Genomic DNA, 16,845 nt, shown 5'->3' on the forward strand with positions numbered 1-16,845 from the left:
AATGGAAAATACCTATTAGCATACCAAATAGCCGCAAATCTCTTTCTTTTAGCTTGCTCTCTCACCAGAAATTTTCCTAAGCATCCTTCCAACTCTCAAAAAACAGCCTATTACAGAAAACGAATTAATTTCGTCATGTTGTGTAACCAGTGTAACCGTTAGCTACTTTAAAACCAGGTGTATGTAACCGTTTGCTACTTACTGTGATTTTGATTTGAAGTTTTAATTCTTCAAAACAATAGCAGAGACATGTTCTGTTTTCAGCTGCAAATTTACAAAAGAAGAAACAGTGAGCCTTCATGTATTACCAAAAGATTCTGAATAATCGAGAGAAATTGGTGAAGTTGTTTTGGAAAAATCGTAATGTCCCGGTCAGACTTCCAGAGAAAACACAAGTTTGCAGTTGCCATTTTCAAGAGTGCTGCACAAAAACATAGGAAAGCCTGATGCTGTACCATCCATTTATCCTGGGGAAACAGCGAGCATGGGCCAACATGTTGGTCCACTGGTAAGTTTATTTTTCTCGTGTTTTATTCGTTGACTGTATCCAACAAATCTGTGGTATGCTAACTTGGATAATGTAACAGTTATTCAGGGTTTTTTAACATCAGTCAATAGACAATTTGGTTGTAACATTTGTAAAGAATTGCTAAAGAAGTTATTCAACTTAGCTCAAGAAGCCTATGCAATCCAGTGAATTTCTCCTTAGAAACTTAATATGCAGTGCAACAGACAACAGCCAGGCAATCAATAGGTTTTGTTCGAATTAATTACAATATCCCCCTGCTTTAAATTTCATGTGACGTGACCTTTGTGTGCTTGATGTGGAATTTATATGGACGCTTGTGGCTTACTATAGCCATGTGTGTCGGATTAAAATGAGTACAAGTTGCTATAAAAAGCCATTGACTGATTTGTGAGAGCCATGGCTATGTGATTATGTCATCAGCTTTACTCTGGCATTGTCTAAGTATGTAACATTGGTTGGCGAACCAAGCATGGCGGCAAATGAGGACGGCAAGACCTGCCAATCAATATTCACAGATGAGGTAGTCCAGCAAAGATTATACACGGAGGAATACTAGGTCACAGCAAAAGGTTAGCTCAGCTTGATATTTATGCTATTTGGCTGTTTGGGCTTGTCTGTTTTGGAAATCCAATGAAATTCAAGTCTAGACATATTTGGATGTCTTGAGGGACGTCTTCTTTTTCAAATAATCCTTTTTTATAATAAGGAAAGAATGTTTTACCATTTTTAAAAAAAGTTTTTATGCCTAGAAGAACATGGCAGGTTTTTATTCATAATCCTGCCCACTGGTGAAACATTTATTTGATTTGTCACCTAATGTGCACAGGACACTTTGATGGCAACGTTCAGGTGGGCGTGTGATCAAGTGTGGAGACACCTGGCTGCTCTGGCTAATCTATTCATTAAACCCTCTTAATGGCCTCTTGTGCTTCAGGACCCATCATGTCACAACAATCGCTTTTATGAGTGAAGGGCACTTTTAACTGCATTTGACTGATTGGAAAAAACGTCACAATTTCTGGTGGTGGAGAACAAAAAAATGCAACGGTTGAACACACCATATTAATTTCATTGCCATGCTAGTCGAACCATTAACTGGTAGACTCAATTACGTCAATGAGGGTGACATAACAAGGGAAAGAAGAGGTTCACGGGTCAGGAATTTGATGGTTCACAATTTGAGATCGTTTCCTCTGAAAGGTAGAACAAGGCTCTCCAAAGGCTGATGAGTACTCTTTGGCGAGACACGTGGCAAACTTTTCAGCAGAAGGTAAAAGACGAATGACAAAGTAAGACAGAAGATGTAATGAAAGAAGATAATGCAAAAAGGCCTCACTGACAAAACAAACTTTTTACAAGAGATGCAAGAAAATACTTTTAAGTGCACTCTGATTAAAAAAAAAGATGATGGTTGAGACATTTGCTGAATAGATTTAGATTTGGGTAAAACGCTCATGTTTCATATTTTTGCCTGTTGATGAAGATTTTCCTACTCACTTTCATTGTAACTTGAGCATACTACTGAGAGCCAAAAATTTCCATCTCTCAGCTTTGCTGCAGAGGCAGAAAAGAAGGCAAATTCTTGGTTCGTGGCCAGGCTTTATAACCGCATAACGTTTAACTTTCTATAAATACCACGGGATGCGGTCCAAGTTGATCAAGTGTGATTGAATCTGAAATGACTCCAAAGATGAGAGCCAAGTTTCCTTATGATACTTCAGAGGAACTGCTTGCCTCTGCCCAGCTTTAGACAGGGCACCAGCCTGAGTCACTCCACGGTTTCTGAGCAATTCAAGCAAAAGTAATCATTGCAATGCACAAAATCTCAAGTGGGATTGGTATCTTAAAAGGGCAGTCTAGCTATGTTTGTCGTTGCGTAAGTGTAGTTGATCAACAGTTTACACACAAGTTAGTTATTGGATGATGTCCTGAAATATTAGTTAAGTTGTGTAATTAAAGGGGCTAATATCTCCACTGTTGCTACGCCTGTCAAACTCCTTTCATATGTGGTTTACAATGATAATGTTGAAGTTTATCACTCAATATTCTTTTAAAGTTTTTAAACAAGTAGTGGTTGATTTCAGAAAAGGTAAGACAGAAACAGGTTTCTTGTGACAGTCAATTTACCGGCAGAAATGCTAAAAACTATTGCTTTAGCTAGCTTGCTAATTAAGATAACTCCAGCTCCATTAGTTGAAACACTGACTTTGGTTGCCTATTTAACATTTTCATCTGACTCTTTTCAAATTAGAACCCTGTAAAGAGGTCTTACGTATGCACTTGATGCCTGCAAACATAATATTGTTCAAAGAAGGCTAAAGCTACATGTCCTATCACTGGATTGCACTTGTATTGCAGTGTAGATCTGGTCAGTTCTAAAAAGTCAGTGGAAAAATGTGAGTAAAAGTGAATTTTCCCAGGTGGAATTGACACAAAGATGCACCCAAAATGTTTCAACTTGAATTAAACTTGCAACGTATCCTGGAGCTTTATTCAACTGCTTCATAAACATAATGACACATAAGTACAAAAGAAGAGCGACTTGAGATAAAAATAATAGAAAGAACCAGTTTGTGGTAGTTCAGTTAGACACAAATACAGGTACAAAGCCACAGACACGGTCGGTCAGTGTGTCCATTTCAAGCGATATGTGGAGCTAACATCAGCCAACATACAGTTGTTAAAGGCTATTGGGTGTTTGGAGCGAATAAACGCAAATGGTCCAGCGGTCAAACTTGTGTAAAAGCAAGGCCACCTCACACATTTATAGTTATAACATAACCCTTTTTGGCTGCTTAGAGTACATTTTCCCCTTTTCAAATCATGTGCTTTCATTTTAATGTTATGAGAGAAGAGGCTTGTGAGAAAAGGGCTTTTATGATGAGGACTAACAAATGTGTTTGGCAAATGTAACTCTATGGTGTAATGTTGGCTGGGTTTGCTGGAGTTTTAAAACCAAATCCAACAAAGTGCAGGAGCCACTAACAAAGTGGGTAAATATTGCACAGTAGATGTACTAGTTGTATATAAATTTAACCTGTAGTTAGTTAAAGATGCACTCTTTGTTAGCCTACAACTGAAGGTACTAGTTAGACATGATAATAATTGCAGCTCATGTTAGAGCATAAAAAAACATATAATCCAGGGTACAGAAATGGTTGCCATGATTGGACAGTTTCTATTAGGGAGAGAAATTCAGAGAAGGGTCCATTATTCAGTGTAATAGGTCTATAGCTGGCACTTCAGTCAGTATTATTGATGGCACATGTTTGGACACTGCTCTGCTACAATTACTCTATCTTTTTTTCAACGCCTTGTTGTCAAGTGATGCTGTACTGGCTTAAGAGTTGTTCTGTAATTAAAAAAAAAAAATTGAAATGTTACATATTTAGCTTAGCCGTGTGCATCAGCGTCTAGGACTTCAAGAGGTCCAGCCTTATTAGAAAAAATGTAAGTGGATGAAATAAATGATTGAAGGAATCTCATAAGGTTTTATGTTGAGCTGGCAAGCATAATCGCTGAACAACTCAAATCCAATTTCACTACATTTCTGCTGGTCAGATCTCTTCATTCATTCTCGTGTAATCATGATAAATAGGGCTTCCAACAGGCACTTTTCGGAAACACAAACTCTTCTTTGTGTTGCTCAGTCCGTCCACAGCATTTGTAAATGTCCAGCTATCGATTGCTGAGAGGTCTCTTTTTCTCGTTAGCTCCTTTTTCTTGAATGAATGTGAAGTGGATACAAGCAAATGCAGCTCAGACAGTGATGTCAGAGCCAGGGGCCAACTTCCCTCCCACGCTGCAATGCTGAAGGCCCCTGATTGATGCGTTGAGGTTTCAACGATTGAATGTAATCTCCCTAATGTCTGGGAATGAATAACAGCAAACGCCTTGAAACTTAGACCACACTGCTTGCTCCTTGACATTTTACATGCTTCCTTAACTAATGGCTTGTCCAAAATGTTAGCTTTACCCCTTTTCCCAGCCACTTGCCCCACCAGTTTAACGGATGTTGAAGTGTGCAACACCTGTTAGACACGACATTTCCTCCAATCCTTCCTGTTCCTGCTAATCCCAGTGAACACACCATCCCAGGTGTTTAAACACAGTCCCTCGATTCCTTGATGTAAAACCACAAAGTGACACGAGTTCCACCACTTGAACTTGCATTTAATCAGGTGGCGAGCCTTCTTTGTGGTGGCAAGCCACTGATTAGATTTGGAGATTGAGAGCCATTACAGGAGGCTGCAGTTGGATAATGACTTAAGTGCTGTTTCGCCTTCCTTTCTCTTCAGGAAGTGATTTATCTGGATTGGTCTGGCCTTAACTGACTGTGAGGTGCCCAACGGTGAACAGTGCCATTCATAGATCATATCACCCTGCTCTGACCCTATCAACACTCCCTGTACTCCCAGTGGTGATTTATGGTTTCTGAACATGGAAAAGTATGACATTATAATACTGGTTATAATCACAGCTTGTGAGATGAGAGATCTGGCTTTCACTTGTTCTTGTCCTTCATCTCGTATTTCATTAATATGACAATTGTCTTGTACATAATTTTGAGTGACATGTTATAAGGTCAGAGCTGAGACAATTGGTTGATTCATTGTTTAGTCGATTGCAGAAATAATTAACAACTATTTTGATAATTTATTAATAGTTTAAGCCATTTTCAAGCATTTATCGTGTTCCATCTTTTCTCTGCTCTGTAGCATAGTAATGTGAATATCTGTTTTGGGCTGTTGGTAGGTTCAAGCGAGACATTTCTAGATATCCCCTTTGATTCTGGAAAATTGGGACTGGTATTTTTTCATAGACTGAATAATTAATCAATTATTTAGGAAAGATAAACACCGGTTGATCACCAGAACTACTAATACTTAATATAAAACGTACATAACTGTAACATGAAGAACAATGAATATTATATTAAGTATCATGGAGTTAAATCATAGTGGGACCACACAAAACATCCATAAAGTGAATCCTCAATGTCCAGTGGCTGCTTATACTTTACTTAATGATTTGCAGCATTTCCTTGAATATCCTTCATTAAGCCCGGGAAAAAAGGCATGAACTTTCTCCGTTCATCTGTTGGTGACACTGGCACTTCAAGTATTGATACAAATGGTTTTATATTGTTCTTCCTTTTCTAGGAATCACAGATACACTCATTTGTCTGGTTTTAATCATTTGCTTTACAAGTTATTGAAAGTGAAGCAACAAATATCCGTTGAAGATCCGATATCCAATGTCAGGCTTACTTGTCTCTCATTGTTTTGTGTAGGTGGAGAGAGCGATTACAACAGCTGTCAGCCGAGAAATACTGAGAGTCCTGCCTCTTGAACAAACATCACTTGTATTGTGGCTGCATTACGTAATTGATTATAGAGACTACTGTCGGTCGCCTCAATATTCCAGTTTAGGTGTATGAGGTCATTCATTGTCTGACTGGTCACTTTGAAGCCAGAATAAAATGTTTATATGGCCACAAACATGTTGTGGAGCTAGAGCAGAGCCTTTAGTATGACATTGTTTATAGGCCAGTGCTTTCCAACGGGTGTGAGCAAAGTGGGTGCAAGTTAAATCCTAAGGTCATGACATGATTGACTTTGATAGGAAAGCAAAAACCAACAAAAAAAGAGAGGAAAAAACATAAAACACAAGCACAAAATTGTTTCTTTTTCATCTTTAGACATGTTTTAAGATTTAGATAGATGTTTCTTGTGATGTGGCCTCTAATAATAATTCAAATAAAACCATCTGAGAAGACAAAGAGGGTTTTTTGGACAAACTGGTCACCACCATTAGACACGCCCAATGCATCCTGTGACAAGGCTTCACAGGTAAATTGTAACTTTGCTTTAAAGGTTCACAAGCTAGGAATCACATCACTGGTCTGGGTCAGAATTGGCATGACAAGATGTAAAGTTTGGAGTGAGACAAAAGTAAAACAGACAAAAATATACCTCTTTAAGATAAGATAATCCCTTATTGCAGCAAAGGACATAGCGCAATGACAAGAAGCATCAATTAAAAAAAAGCAAGATATGATAAATAAGTAAACAGTAACAAAAGAAAAGGTAATAATTAGAAAGACTTTACTGTTTATTTAAAACCATTGCACATAGAAAATGTTGGTATTGCACAGTTTGGTATATATTATATTACCCATGAGTGAATTATCAGTTTTGCTGTGTGCAGTCTACTGCGAGCAGTGTTGATTGTAAAGTCTTGAGAGCAGGAAGTTTCACAGCAGACATTTTGATAGACAGATAGACATTTATTGTTCACCAACACTAAATTATTTTGGCTTCAGAAGGGTACACACTGGACATCTTTGGCAGCTCAATACACTATTATCTTAATATTAGCAGATCATTGTCTCATAATGCTGAGATTAAAAATTAGATCTTGAGAATATTATAATGGCATAAGACCTCAATTTATTGAGAAAACAACAATTATTGTAAAAGCTACTGTTTTTTTTATGACACAATAAATTTGATATGGTCGATGAGCATCTTGGAGCACAACATTAGCAGGACACAGCTTGTACTGTACTGTTTCTCACCCCAAATAAGATATAAGTTCTGTTCGGCCAACCTCATAAACAGAGCAGTAAATACTTACCTTTTATTGCAGCAGTTGTGTGCTGTCCAATGAAAACTATGTATCTTCATATTTTGGGGGGGAATTATGAATACAGACAATTCCCTATGATCTCTAATCTAAAAAAAACCTTTAAAATCCATTAAATTACTTCAAAATAGATTATACAGATCTTAATATGTAACGTTTTCTTGGTTAATGGAAAGTTTACATTTTGGAGATACATGGTTTCCAGTGGACAGCCATGCTAGTGTATAGAGGTAGAACTCAGAGTCCACCTTCATACTTTTTGCACATATTGAACTTTCATTTCCACATGAGATTCATCCCGATCCAAACTTGAGCCGTTGACACACAGCACAGTGTGAAATGATCCCATTGTGTGTATGACTAATGTACGTGTGTGTGTACGTCGGACATGAGAAATAACTCTGCATCGCCTCTTTAATGAGCTCAGTCATTACATAGACATATGGCACAGCATTTTTACATGTCCAGTAATGTCAATAACAGCATTCGTGTGTGTTAGCTTCACTTCTGAAGGTGTGTATTTTCTCTTATGTTCACACATGAGATACTTGATTGACCTGGTAGAGCTAAGCCATTAAGATGACATATCCCATAACGTTTGTGCACATCCAATAATTTAGCAGCAGCAGAGGAAGACATAGTGGCCACTGTGTCCCCAGTAATAAGTTACACTAGGGTGGGCGTGTTGATCTCAGCTGGCTTCAAAGGTTACCGTATTGACTCGATGCTCCAAAGTTTGTTCAGGAAGTCAGGGAAAACTTTGGAGGAGTCAGGATGACCTGCTCAACTCCCTGGGGTAAGGTGTGACGCTGATGATCTGAAAAGAACACCCACTCTGAAAAAAATGTGTGCACATACTGTCTCTATGTAAGCAGGCACACACAGTACAGACACACTCACCCACACGCAGGCATACAGGATATGTGTCTGCGCTCACACATGCTATGTTACGCATACTGTATGCTGTCAGGTAGAAACATGAACCTTATTTTTTAGCTTAAGTGTCTGTCCAATCGATTTTGAAAGGCCATAGGGTTGTGCAAACACACCCAACTAGAAGATCACATAGACCTTCAATTTAAGTTCAAATACATCTCTAACAGGACTTTTAGTACAGAAGTGTATGTGAAGATCCTCACTTACATAACTCATTCCCTAACCCCATATTCTAACATTAACCATCACATTACCCTCAACTGGACCTAAACCCAATTCTAACCTTAACGTTAAACCAAGCTTTAAACCTCAAATTAACCCTTTGAAGTTGTGAGGACCGGCCAAAATGTCCTAACAACCCAGTAGTGTCCTCACTATACTGTTTTTCAACTGAAATGGATGCTTTCAAAAATAGAAATACATGCACACACACACACACAAATACCCGTTTTTACTACCTCGTGGGGACTCATGACTGGGTGATGTACGTGGCTTCCACGTCATCATAATTCTGTTAGAACAAAAAAATGACCTGAAATATCAATAACTCTCACATAAATTTTAAACCTGAATTTTGCCCCCCTCGTTGGGACTCGTAATGCTAACACCTATTAGCATACAATTGACATCACTGTTAGCCACAGTACAATTCATATGCAGTATTTGAACGAATGTTGGATTGAAACCCTAACCCCAACCATTAACACTGCATCTAATAATCCAGTTAGCCAGGGGGCTAATCGCTAAGCTAATATGCTAATACGAAGCTAATATGCTAATATACACACATACACACTTTGTCAGGAAAAGGTGCCCACCAGGGAAATTCGTACACTGCAGTACTGTGTGTGACCTCTAGGGTTCACACAAAGTCAGGAAAACAACCCTGTGGGTACCTTTTTGTTTTTTCAAAAAAAACTGCACCAGGCCTATCAGGAGGCTGTTTGCTATTGATTCCAATGCTTGTGCCTGTGAGGACCAGGAATCGGTCCCCACGGATATTTAATATGTCAGGTTGTGGTCCCCACCAGGATGGAAAAACGAGAGCACACACACACACACACAATGAACAAAAACTATATAGTGGTTTGGCACTTCATACAAGCTGATAATATAAAGATACTTAAACTTGCCACTATACTCCGATACATATGTATGTTGTTGAAGAGTATTCATATGTATCAAGTTACATTGCCAAAACAATCCAATAATAATTGAGGTACAGTCACTACAAATTACTCTCATGTTGAAAAACGAGGCAAAGCTGGTGAGGTGCATGTGTTATTGTATCTGGGTGTCTCTGATGTCCTATTACTGTCATGCACTTATCTCTGCCACTGTAATTTTATGTTATTACAACCCAAGATCAAGAAATATTCAGATTCTCATGGCGCCCTCAACACCTTGTTCCCAGAGACATTGATCTGTTATTCAATTAAGCGTTCAGTGTTATATAACAACTGCACATCAAACCCACAGTTCTAAATGTGAATGATTCTTCGTTAATTAACAAATAAAATATTAACCTTCGTTTTGAAGGTTCAGCACTCATGATCTCTGATTTAAAGGATATGGCTAGCAATTTCTATATTTGTCTAACTGTCAACAAATCATGTGCAGAGCCAAGCCAGCAAGGAACACGTCCAACTTACAAATATTGAGTGTGTGTGTATCCAAAGCCTGGTACTGTAGATCTTATTTTTCTATGTTGTAGACCTCTGTTGTTGTCCTAAAACTATTAAAAACGTGTAATTGAGCTAGACTGCTACACTGGGTGTCACGTACCTTTGACACAGAATATAGTCACAGTAATTTGTTTAGAAACTAATGTTCAGTTCTTTGAGAAATTTACAATGTAATATAAAGTCAAGAGATTTTTAGATCTGCTTTGCACTGAACTACTGTTCATAGACTGAAAACATGGCCGCTGTTATAAGCTTTCTGAGTTTTTTCTTAACAAGCTAATATAACCGTATACCTTGTGGTGAAGGAACATTTCACCCAATGACTTTTTAAACAATGCTTGTGAGAAGAATGAGTTCATTTTTGGTTTGGCTCTGCACATTTGTTGACAAGAAGAAAAACGAAGCTCGGTATGTGTTGTAAGGGCTGCTTTAATACAAACAATCCCAAATGACCTGATGTGTAGCAGAACACAGATCATTAATTACCATCAGATCCTGACTGATCTAGTGTTAATGAAGCTACCACTGCTGTGCTGCATGCATAAATGTGCACAGCCTCTTACTCAGTTTGGAAACGCACCAACATCAGTACTGATGTTTCTGTGAAACCCTGGATACATTCAGCGACACCTGAACAACCTTATTTTAAGATTCAGACATTAATTTAACACATTTCAGACTTGCCTGAGTCACATTAATAGCTACCTTTCAGTAGTTATAGATGCAAAATACTAGAGAGGTAAAATATTAAAAATACATGGAAGTTGGTTTGTGATATAGGAGAGCTCTGTGTGTGTGCTCTGTATTGTGCTAAGTATTGCCACCCAATTTGAGGCTTTTGGGCTTTTTGCTGTTTTCATTATGGACCAATTTGTGTGCTGACATGTGGAGAAAAAGCATGAAAAAATGGAAACTGCTCTGCTCACTGTAAAAAGTAACTTTAATGCCTGTATGCCTGTAACCTGTATGCATCTGATTATGTTCAGCACCATATTTCTCCTCCTGCCCCTGCCACTCCAAATTAAGTTCCATTACATTAAAATACCAGTTTGGAGGAGCAGACATATGCAAGGATAGGCTCAAAACATGAAGGGCTGAAGCAGAGGCAGCCCTCGGGACCTAAAGCTTTGGCACCAAGCTCACAGCTGCTGTGTTCACTTGGCCTGTTGATATTTTTAAAAAATGTGATGCAGGAGGTTTTCTGTGACTGATATATTTCCAGTATGTTTTGGAGTCAGTTGTACACTGAATATTGAGGGAACAAATTATTGTTCTTTCAGCCTTGGAATCTGATGTCAATTACAAATATATGTTACAAATTTCCTTGTTTGATATATTGGGGAAACCAACAGTTTCAGAACATTTCCATTATTTTATACTGAGCATTTATGTGTTAAGTTCTACTGTGGTGCAGCAATAACACAACTGATGCTGCATTGAAAGTTTGTTGAGAAATTGTTACAGAGATGGAATTTTACTGAAATACTGTCTTAGTTAACAAATAATTCAAGTTTTTTTCATTACTGACCCCAATAGCAAACCATTCATGGTCTTTGATGACTCACTAGTTGTACAGGTCTTCCCCTGTACTTCAAAGAACTATGTTTTAAGTTTTGAGAGAAATGTCAAAAGGCTGAAAGATCTATAAAAAGGCTATAAGATCTTAAGAGAAAGTTTCAAATAAGTTAGAGACTTCTGGCCCATAATGTCATACTTTCATCTGGCAGGACAGTAGATATGGAGGTAGAAAAGCAATGTAAGTACAGAGAAATAGCTTGAGACCCCAGAGCTGTCTATTCAGCAGTGATTTAGCATCTGACATGGGTGAGCCTTGTGGCTCAATAGCACTAAAAGGCTCATTCTGTCTAATGGGGTTCCTCTATGACGCAGATAAGGAGAGGCAACCCCTCCCCTTCTTTTACTCTGACATATAATCTAGCACGTACACACAGATTTACACACATCGAAAAGCACACATCCTGACTGTGCAGCCATTCATTTTGTCCACTGTGCAGAGACTTTGAGTGCACAGAGACACACACGGATGTGTACACACATCAAACACACACTTGCCTGTGCACACACACACATACTGTACACACGCGCACACATGCTCTCCTGCACACTAATGAAAAGGAAGGGAATTGAGACGATGGCACACGACAAACAGTTGTGTAATTGCTTTTGAGAAACGGCTCTTGTCAGAGGCTGTCATCGATTGGTCTTTGCCGAGGACAACTCGTTTTCTCAGTGTGTGGGAGGAGGCCCAGGCGGCAGTGACCATTACTGGACTGACTGTGGTATCACTTTATTAACTCAATATGGTTTGATGTTTCACTGTAGTTAGGAGTACGGCTTTATCATACAGAGCTTAGATTGTACTGTGGCTGCTGTGATGGAAGAAATATGAATTATGTAAAAAAAAAAAAATACAAGGTTTAAGTTGTGGGAGATAAAAAATGCACAATACTTTGCAACCTGAAAGTAATTTCATGGATGCTCTGTGCAGAGTTGACTCGTATGGCTTGGTAGATGATATGTAAAGTGCCAGGAGTTCATTATTTGTGATGAATCACATCATATAGCTCCAAATCAAATCAATAACAAGCTGATTACGTAAGCTGATTGTGTGTTAGATGGTCTATACTGAGCTGAAGCATAGTGGGTGTCGTGCCTGAGTTGGTGCGATCCAAACAGCATTATGAATGAAGAGCCTGGGGAGTGCGTCATTGTGTAGTATACATCCTTCCCCAGCAGATGGCCCCGCCTGCAAGTGCTTAGCTTGGCGGGTGGTGGTGTTGGGGTGTGGGGGCCCTTATCGATTTGGCATTTGAGATATAGCATGCAATGTAACATTTTTGGAAGGTTCTTAAAATATTTATTGCTGGTGATGCTTCTCCATGGCCACCAGTTTGGTTTGCCTCCTATTTAATTAATGACATCAATGCAAATTGGGGATAGCAAATGGTCCAAATGACTGGTGGATTTTGTGAATGGAGCACTTAGTGACTGAGGAATGACGTCAGCGCAAAGCCATATCCCTTATTAGTGAGCCAAGACTGAGGGGAGGCGTCCCATTGGTTCCCCGTAGCATCAGAGCAATGTGATTGGCTGCAGGCAGATAATTAAACACCTACACAGTCAATGCACAAATCCAAGTGGTGGGATATATAGGCTGGTGCGTTGGCGCTGCATGCAACAGACTCAAGAGTTGTTCTGCAAGTTGGGAGAAAGTCAACTTATTGTGTTTTGCATAGAGATACATAGAGATATATTTTTTTTTGCTGGGTGATTATCACTGAAGGTAAGTGATGACTTTTAATGATGGGCGATGCGTTGGAATGGCAGTTTCTCTCTAAATGTTTGTGATAAGCTGTTTGCATGTCTGTGTCGATCAGAGGGAAATGGATACAGAGTCGTAACTGCGTTACAGTGCAGTGACGTGATAGTGTTGGTAATGGGATTGGAGTGTGGCCACAGGGGTCACCAGTATTACCACCAGCCTTTTTTGTGAGGATCAGTCTGCTACCTGAAGGCCGAAGAGAGAGAAAGATGGAGAAAAGAAGAGGAAAGAAAACTAGAGAGCGAAAGATAGACAGAAATGGATGCAAAAATTAGAAGAAGCTGACATAAAGAACAGCGAATGAAGGAGGAAGAAGAGATGGACAGGGGGAACCAGGTTTGAAAATGTGTGTGTGAGTGAGAGAGTGTGTGTGTGACTGTAAGAGGGAGAGAGAGAGTGCCGCTAGCTCATTACACTAATGCACTGGTCCCTCAGGGAGTTGGCAAGCTTGGAGTCCAGCCCCCCCGCCCTCCTCTTTTCACCCCTCCTCTTCCAGCAAGAGCAAGTGCAACATGCATTGCACAGTCTAGGACCCCCATCTACCCTCACTCACACACACACACACAAACACACACGCTCCCACCCACAGGCATGTCACACTCCGGGACCTGCGGTGTGTGACATGCGAGAACTACCTGTCCTGTGCTCTCGGCTGGATGTTTTGGAGGAACAGTGCATTTTGCAGAAGAAAAGTAGGGGGGATTGTTATGTGGCTCGGTTTGAAGGGGTGTTGTGTGGAAGTAAAAGAAAGGATGTTCAGCAGGAGACCAGAGCTAAAGAGTAACAAGCTGAGATGTGGGTCGGGTTGAGCTCACCTCTTTGGAAAGTGACAGTTTTCCAGTTGCAACTTATTCCCAACAGCAAAAGAGGACCAGACTCTAGCAAGTATATCCTCTACATGTATGTTGGTTTTTGCTTTGTAGATGAATTCTTGGGTGATTTGAGAACCTATTTTTGTGGATAGGTGAGTGTAAATTACAGTAGTTTTGTGCACATCGAGCTGATGGGTTTGTCTGTTTTGCTGTGTAGGGGACCATGGTTATGTTGAAGATCTCTGCTTTCCTCGTTGCCTACGCCCTGGTCATTTGCCAGATGTACTGCTCACAAGCCGCCCCTGCCAGGTGAGATGTTTTAAAGTTCACATTTTACACTTCAAGCTCTCAGCTGACATGCATTTCATATATTTCCAGAAACTTAAAATTTGTTTAAATGTAGCATGAACTCAAATCTCTAAATTTATGGTAACATTACAAGCAACCAGTGGGAAGAGTGGTGCGGTTGAGGGGTTGAAAAGATGCTGCAAATATTTTTCACCGGTGGAGGTTTGAGGGTTTTTAAAAATAATCTTTCTGCTAGATCATAATCACAAAAATCTTTGTGCTACTAGAAAAATTAGAAGAAATGTAGATGATGAGGATAGTTGGAAAAAGCTGCAAAGGAATTCAAAAAATATAAGGCTACAATTCTGACACCTGTATAAACTGTAACTATAATTATTCTTGTTAATCTTAGTAATATATAGTGCTTAATTTGGGCTTTTTAGACTTCTTTAATATATGTAATATTATAAATATGCATATTTTTATTTTAGAAAAAATGATGTAACTCCATACACTTTAAGTTTGTATATCTTAATGTTAATCTTTAATTTAATTATATATAATGTCTCATTTTAAGTGTTTAAGGTGGAAAGAAAAAGTGGGGAAAAAAAGAAGAAGTGTAATTTACCTCAGGGGGAGATAAATGAGGTCTATATATTTATATGAAGCCCCATTCAAGCCACTCTGCACACTGTTCCCATGAAGCTATCGATTTTGTAATAAATCTAAAGCCAGTTGCACATCAGCTCCTCTTTCAGATGAGGCACTTTCTGCAGATTGTTTCCCCGCGTTGGCTGGGGGCCCTCCAACTAAGACGTCATCCCTCTCAGAGTTGGTGACGTCCCAGCCAACCCCCCTGACCCCCTCCTATCCATCCAGTCACTCCACCAGCAACCCTACCCCCACCCTGACACTGCCCCACCCCTCGTTTTTTTTTAACTGCAGGTGATAATTCTAGCAAAGGATTTAATGCTGATTTCCTTGCCCCCACCTTTTCCCTTCACCCCTTTGACCCCTAAACCTCCTCGCTCACCCCTTTGCCACAGACCGGGTATGGAGTCCATGTCAGACCGAGTCACGCTCACGGATTACGAGGCGCGAAGGTTACTCAACGCCATCGTCAAGGAGTTTGTGCAGATGACGGCAGAGGAGCTGGAGCAGCAGGCGACTGAAGGAAACAGGTACAGACGACTCCTTTTAATTTGAACCCTTAAAAAAAGAAAAAGTCTAACATTTCTTCCCCACGCAGAAACAGCCCATGAAGGATTTGACTTTAATGACAGAATGGAGAGGTAACTAGTGACACTAAACTTCTTTTGACTAAACAAAAAAGATAAAATGAAAAGCTCCTTCTGGGGCTTCTTGTGTAATTTTCTTTAGGGAACGTACCAGATTTTTTGGTTCCACGTTATAACCACTGAAGATGCGTCTTTTTAACAGCCCCCTTGGGTTCAGTCAGGCGTAGAGGTATGTACTTCTTAGTAGACAAAGAACAAACAAATGAATTCGCAAAAGAAAAAAAAAATCCCTATTCTCTGTCATGACCGTGCTCCTGCATGGATGAGTTTGATTTTGACTTTGTTTGAACAGACTACTATTTTGAGCCTGCCTGCCGGGCATGTGAACAGTGTATGCCTAATGGAACGAATAAGTGTGCATGATGTCAATTAGCTGGAGTTGCATGACAGTGGGATGCAACTGGTTTCTGTTTGTTGGGTGGGTGTTAAAGACGTAACGAGATGGGAAGGACCGGGGTGGGGGGTGGGGATGAAGGTTTGGCGCATGAAGGGATGGATGACAGGTTCTTTGAATGGTGGGGATGGGGGGGGAAAAAAGCATGATGCTAGAAGGGGGGGATTTTTATTTGTACTGTTTGATACCTGTGATGGCACGAGAAGGAAATGCATGTGAGGAAATTGCTCAAGTGTGTGAATGGAAGGAAAAATTAAGAAATTAAAAAAATAGATGCTTGCATGTTTTCCCATATCTATGAGCCTGTTCTCTGCATGTGTTTTGTGTGTCCCCTCCCCAACAGCATGGACAGGCACCTAACCAAGCGCTGCTCCAACCTCAGCACCTGTGTGCTGGGCAAACTGTCTCAGGAGCTGCACAAGTTGCAGACGTTCCCTCGCACGAACGTGGGAGCAGGAACGCCCGGCAAGAAGCGCAGTGCGCCTGAGAGTGACAGCTATGCAAGCTACGGCGAGACGTTTGACAGCATCTAAGCCCTCCCCATTCCCCCTCAGCCCCTCTTCTACCTTTGCCGCATCTCCTCCTCTCCCTTTCCTTCTCTTTCCTTTCCCCTCTTTCTCCTCTCCTGTCCTTTCCCTCTCCTCATCCCAGTTTCTTCCTTATCATTCTTGGATTGGCAAGTGCATGTTGACTGTACCTGCTTGATTGACATGTGAAGAATATGACCTTTACCTGCAAACAACTTTTCAGTTCTTATCTCCTTTCCCCCCTTATTTTTTGGCAGAGAATGATTTATCCCTATCATTTCAGACAATCAGACTCAGTTTTCATAAATGTAATTCAGGAGCCGGTTCAGACATCCATCTCTGTGTACTGTACGTGGAGTCATTTGATGGCTTTCCAAAGACCCTG

General features: G+C 40.0%; 1 protein-coding gene across 1 annotated transcript; it reads left to right on the forward strand.

The window, feature by feature from the left end:
* Positions 1-14,158: 14,158 nt before the first annotated feature.
* On the forward strand, positions 14,159-16,527 carry LOC133982194 (calcitonin-1-like). Its single transcript, XM_062421136.1, has 3 exons — positions 14,159-14,262; positions 15,288-15,422; positions 16,277-16,527. Exons 1-3 carry the CDS (start codon positions 14,177-14,179, stop codon positions 16,464-16,466), a joined length of 411 nt encoding a protein of 136 aa, XP_062277120.1. The 5' UTR covers positions 14,159-14,176; the 3' UTR covers positions 16,467-16,527.
* Positions 16,528-16,845: the final 318 nt, after the last annotated feature.

Source organism: Scomber scombrus, chromosome 6, assembly GCF_963691925.1.
Source record: "Scomber scombrus chromosome 6, fScoSco1.1, whole genome shotgun sequence".
Taxonomy (NCBI): domain Eukaryota; kingdom Metazoa; phylum Chordata; class Actinopteri; order Scombriformes; family Scombridae; genus Scomber; species Scomber scombrus.

Coding starts and splice junctions, on each gene's coding strand:
- LOC133982194 (XM_062421136.1), top strand. CDS start 14,177: ATGGTTATGTTGAAGATCTCTGCTTTCCTCGTTGCCTACGCCCTGGTC. Junction 14,263..15,287: donor TCACAAGCCGCCCCTGCCAG/GTGAGATGTTTT, acceptor CCTTTGCCACAG/ACCGGGTATGGAGTCCATGT. Junction 15,423..16,276: donor CAGGCGACTGAAGGAAACAG/GTACAGACGACT, acceptor CCTCCCCAACAG/CATGGACAGGCACCTAACCA.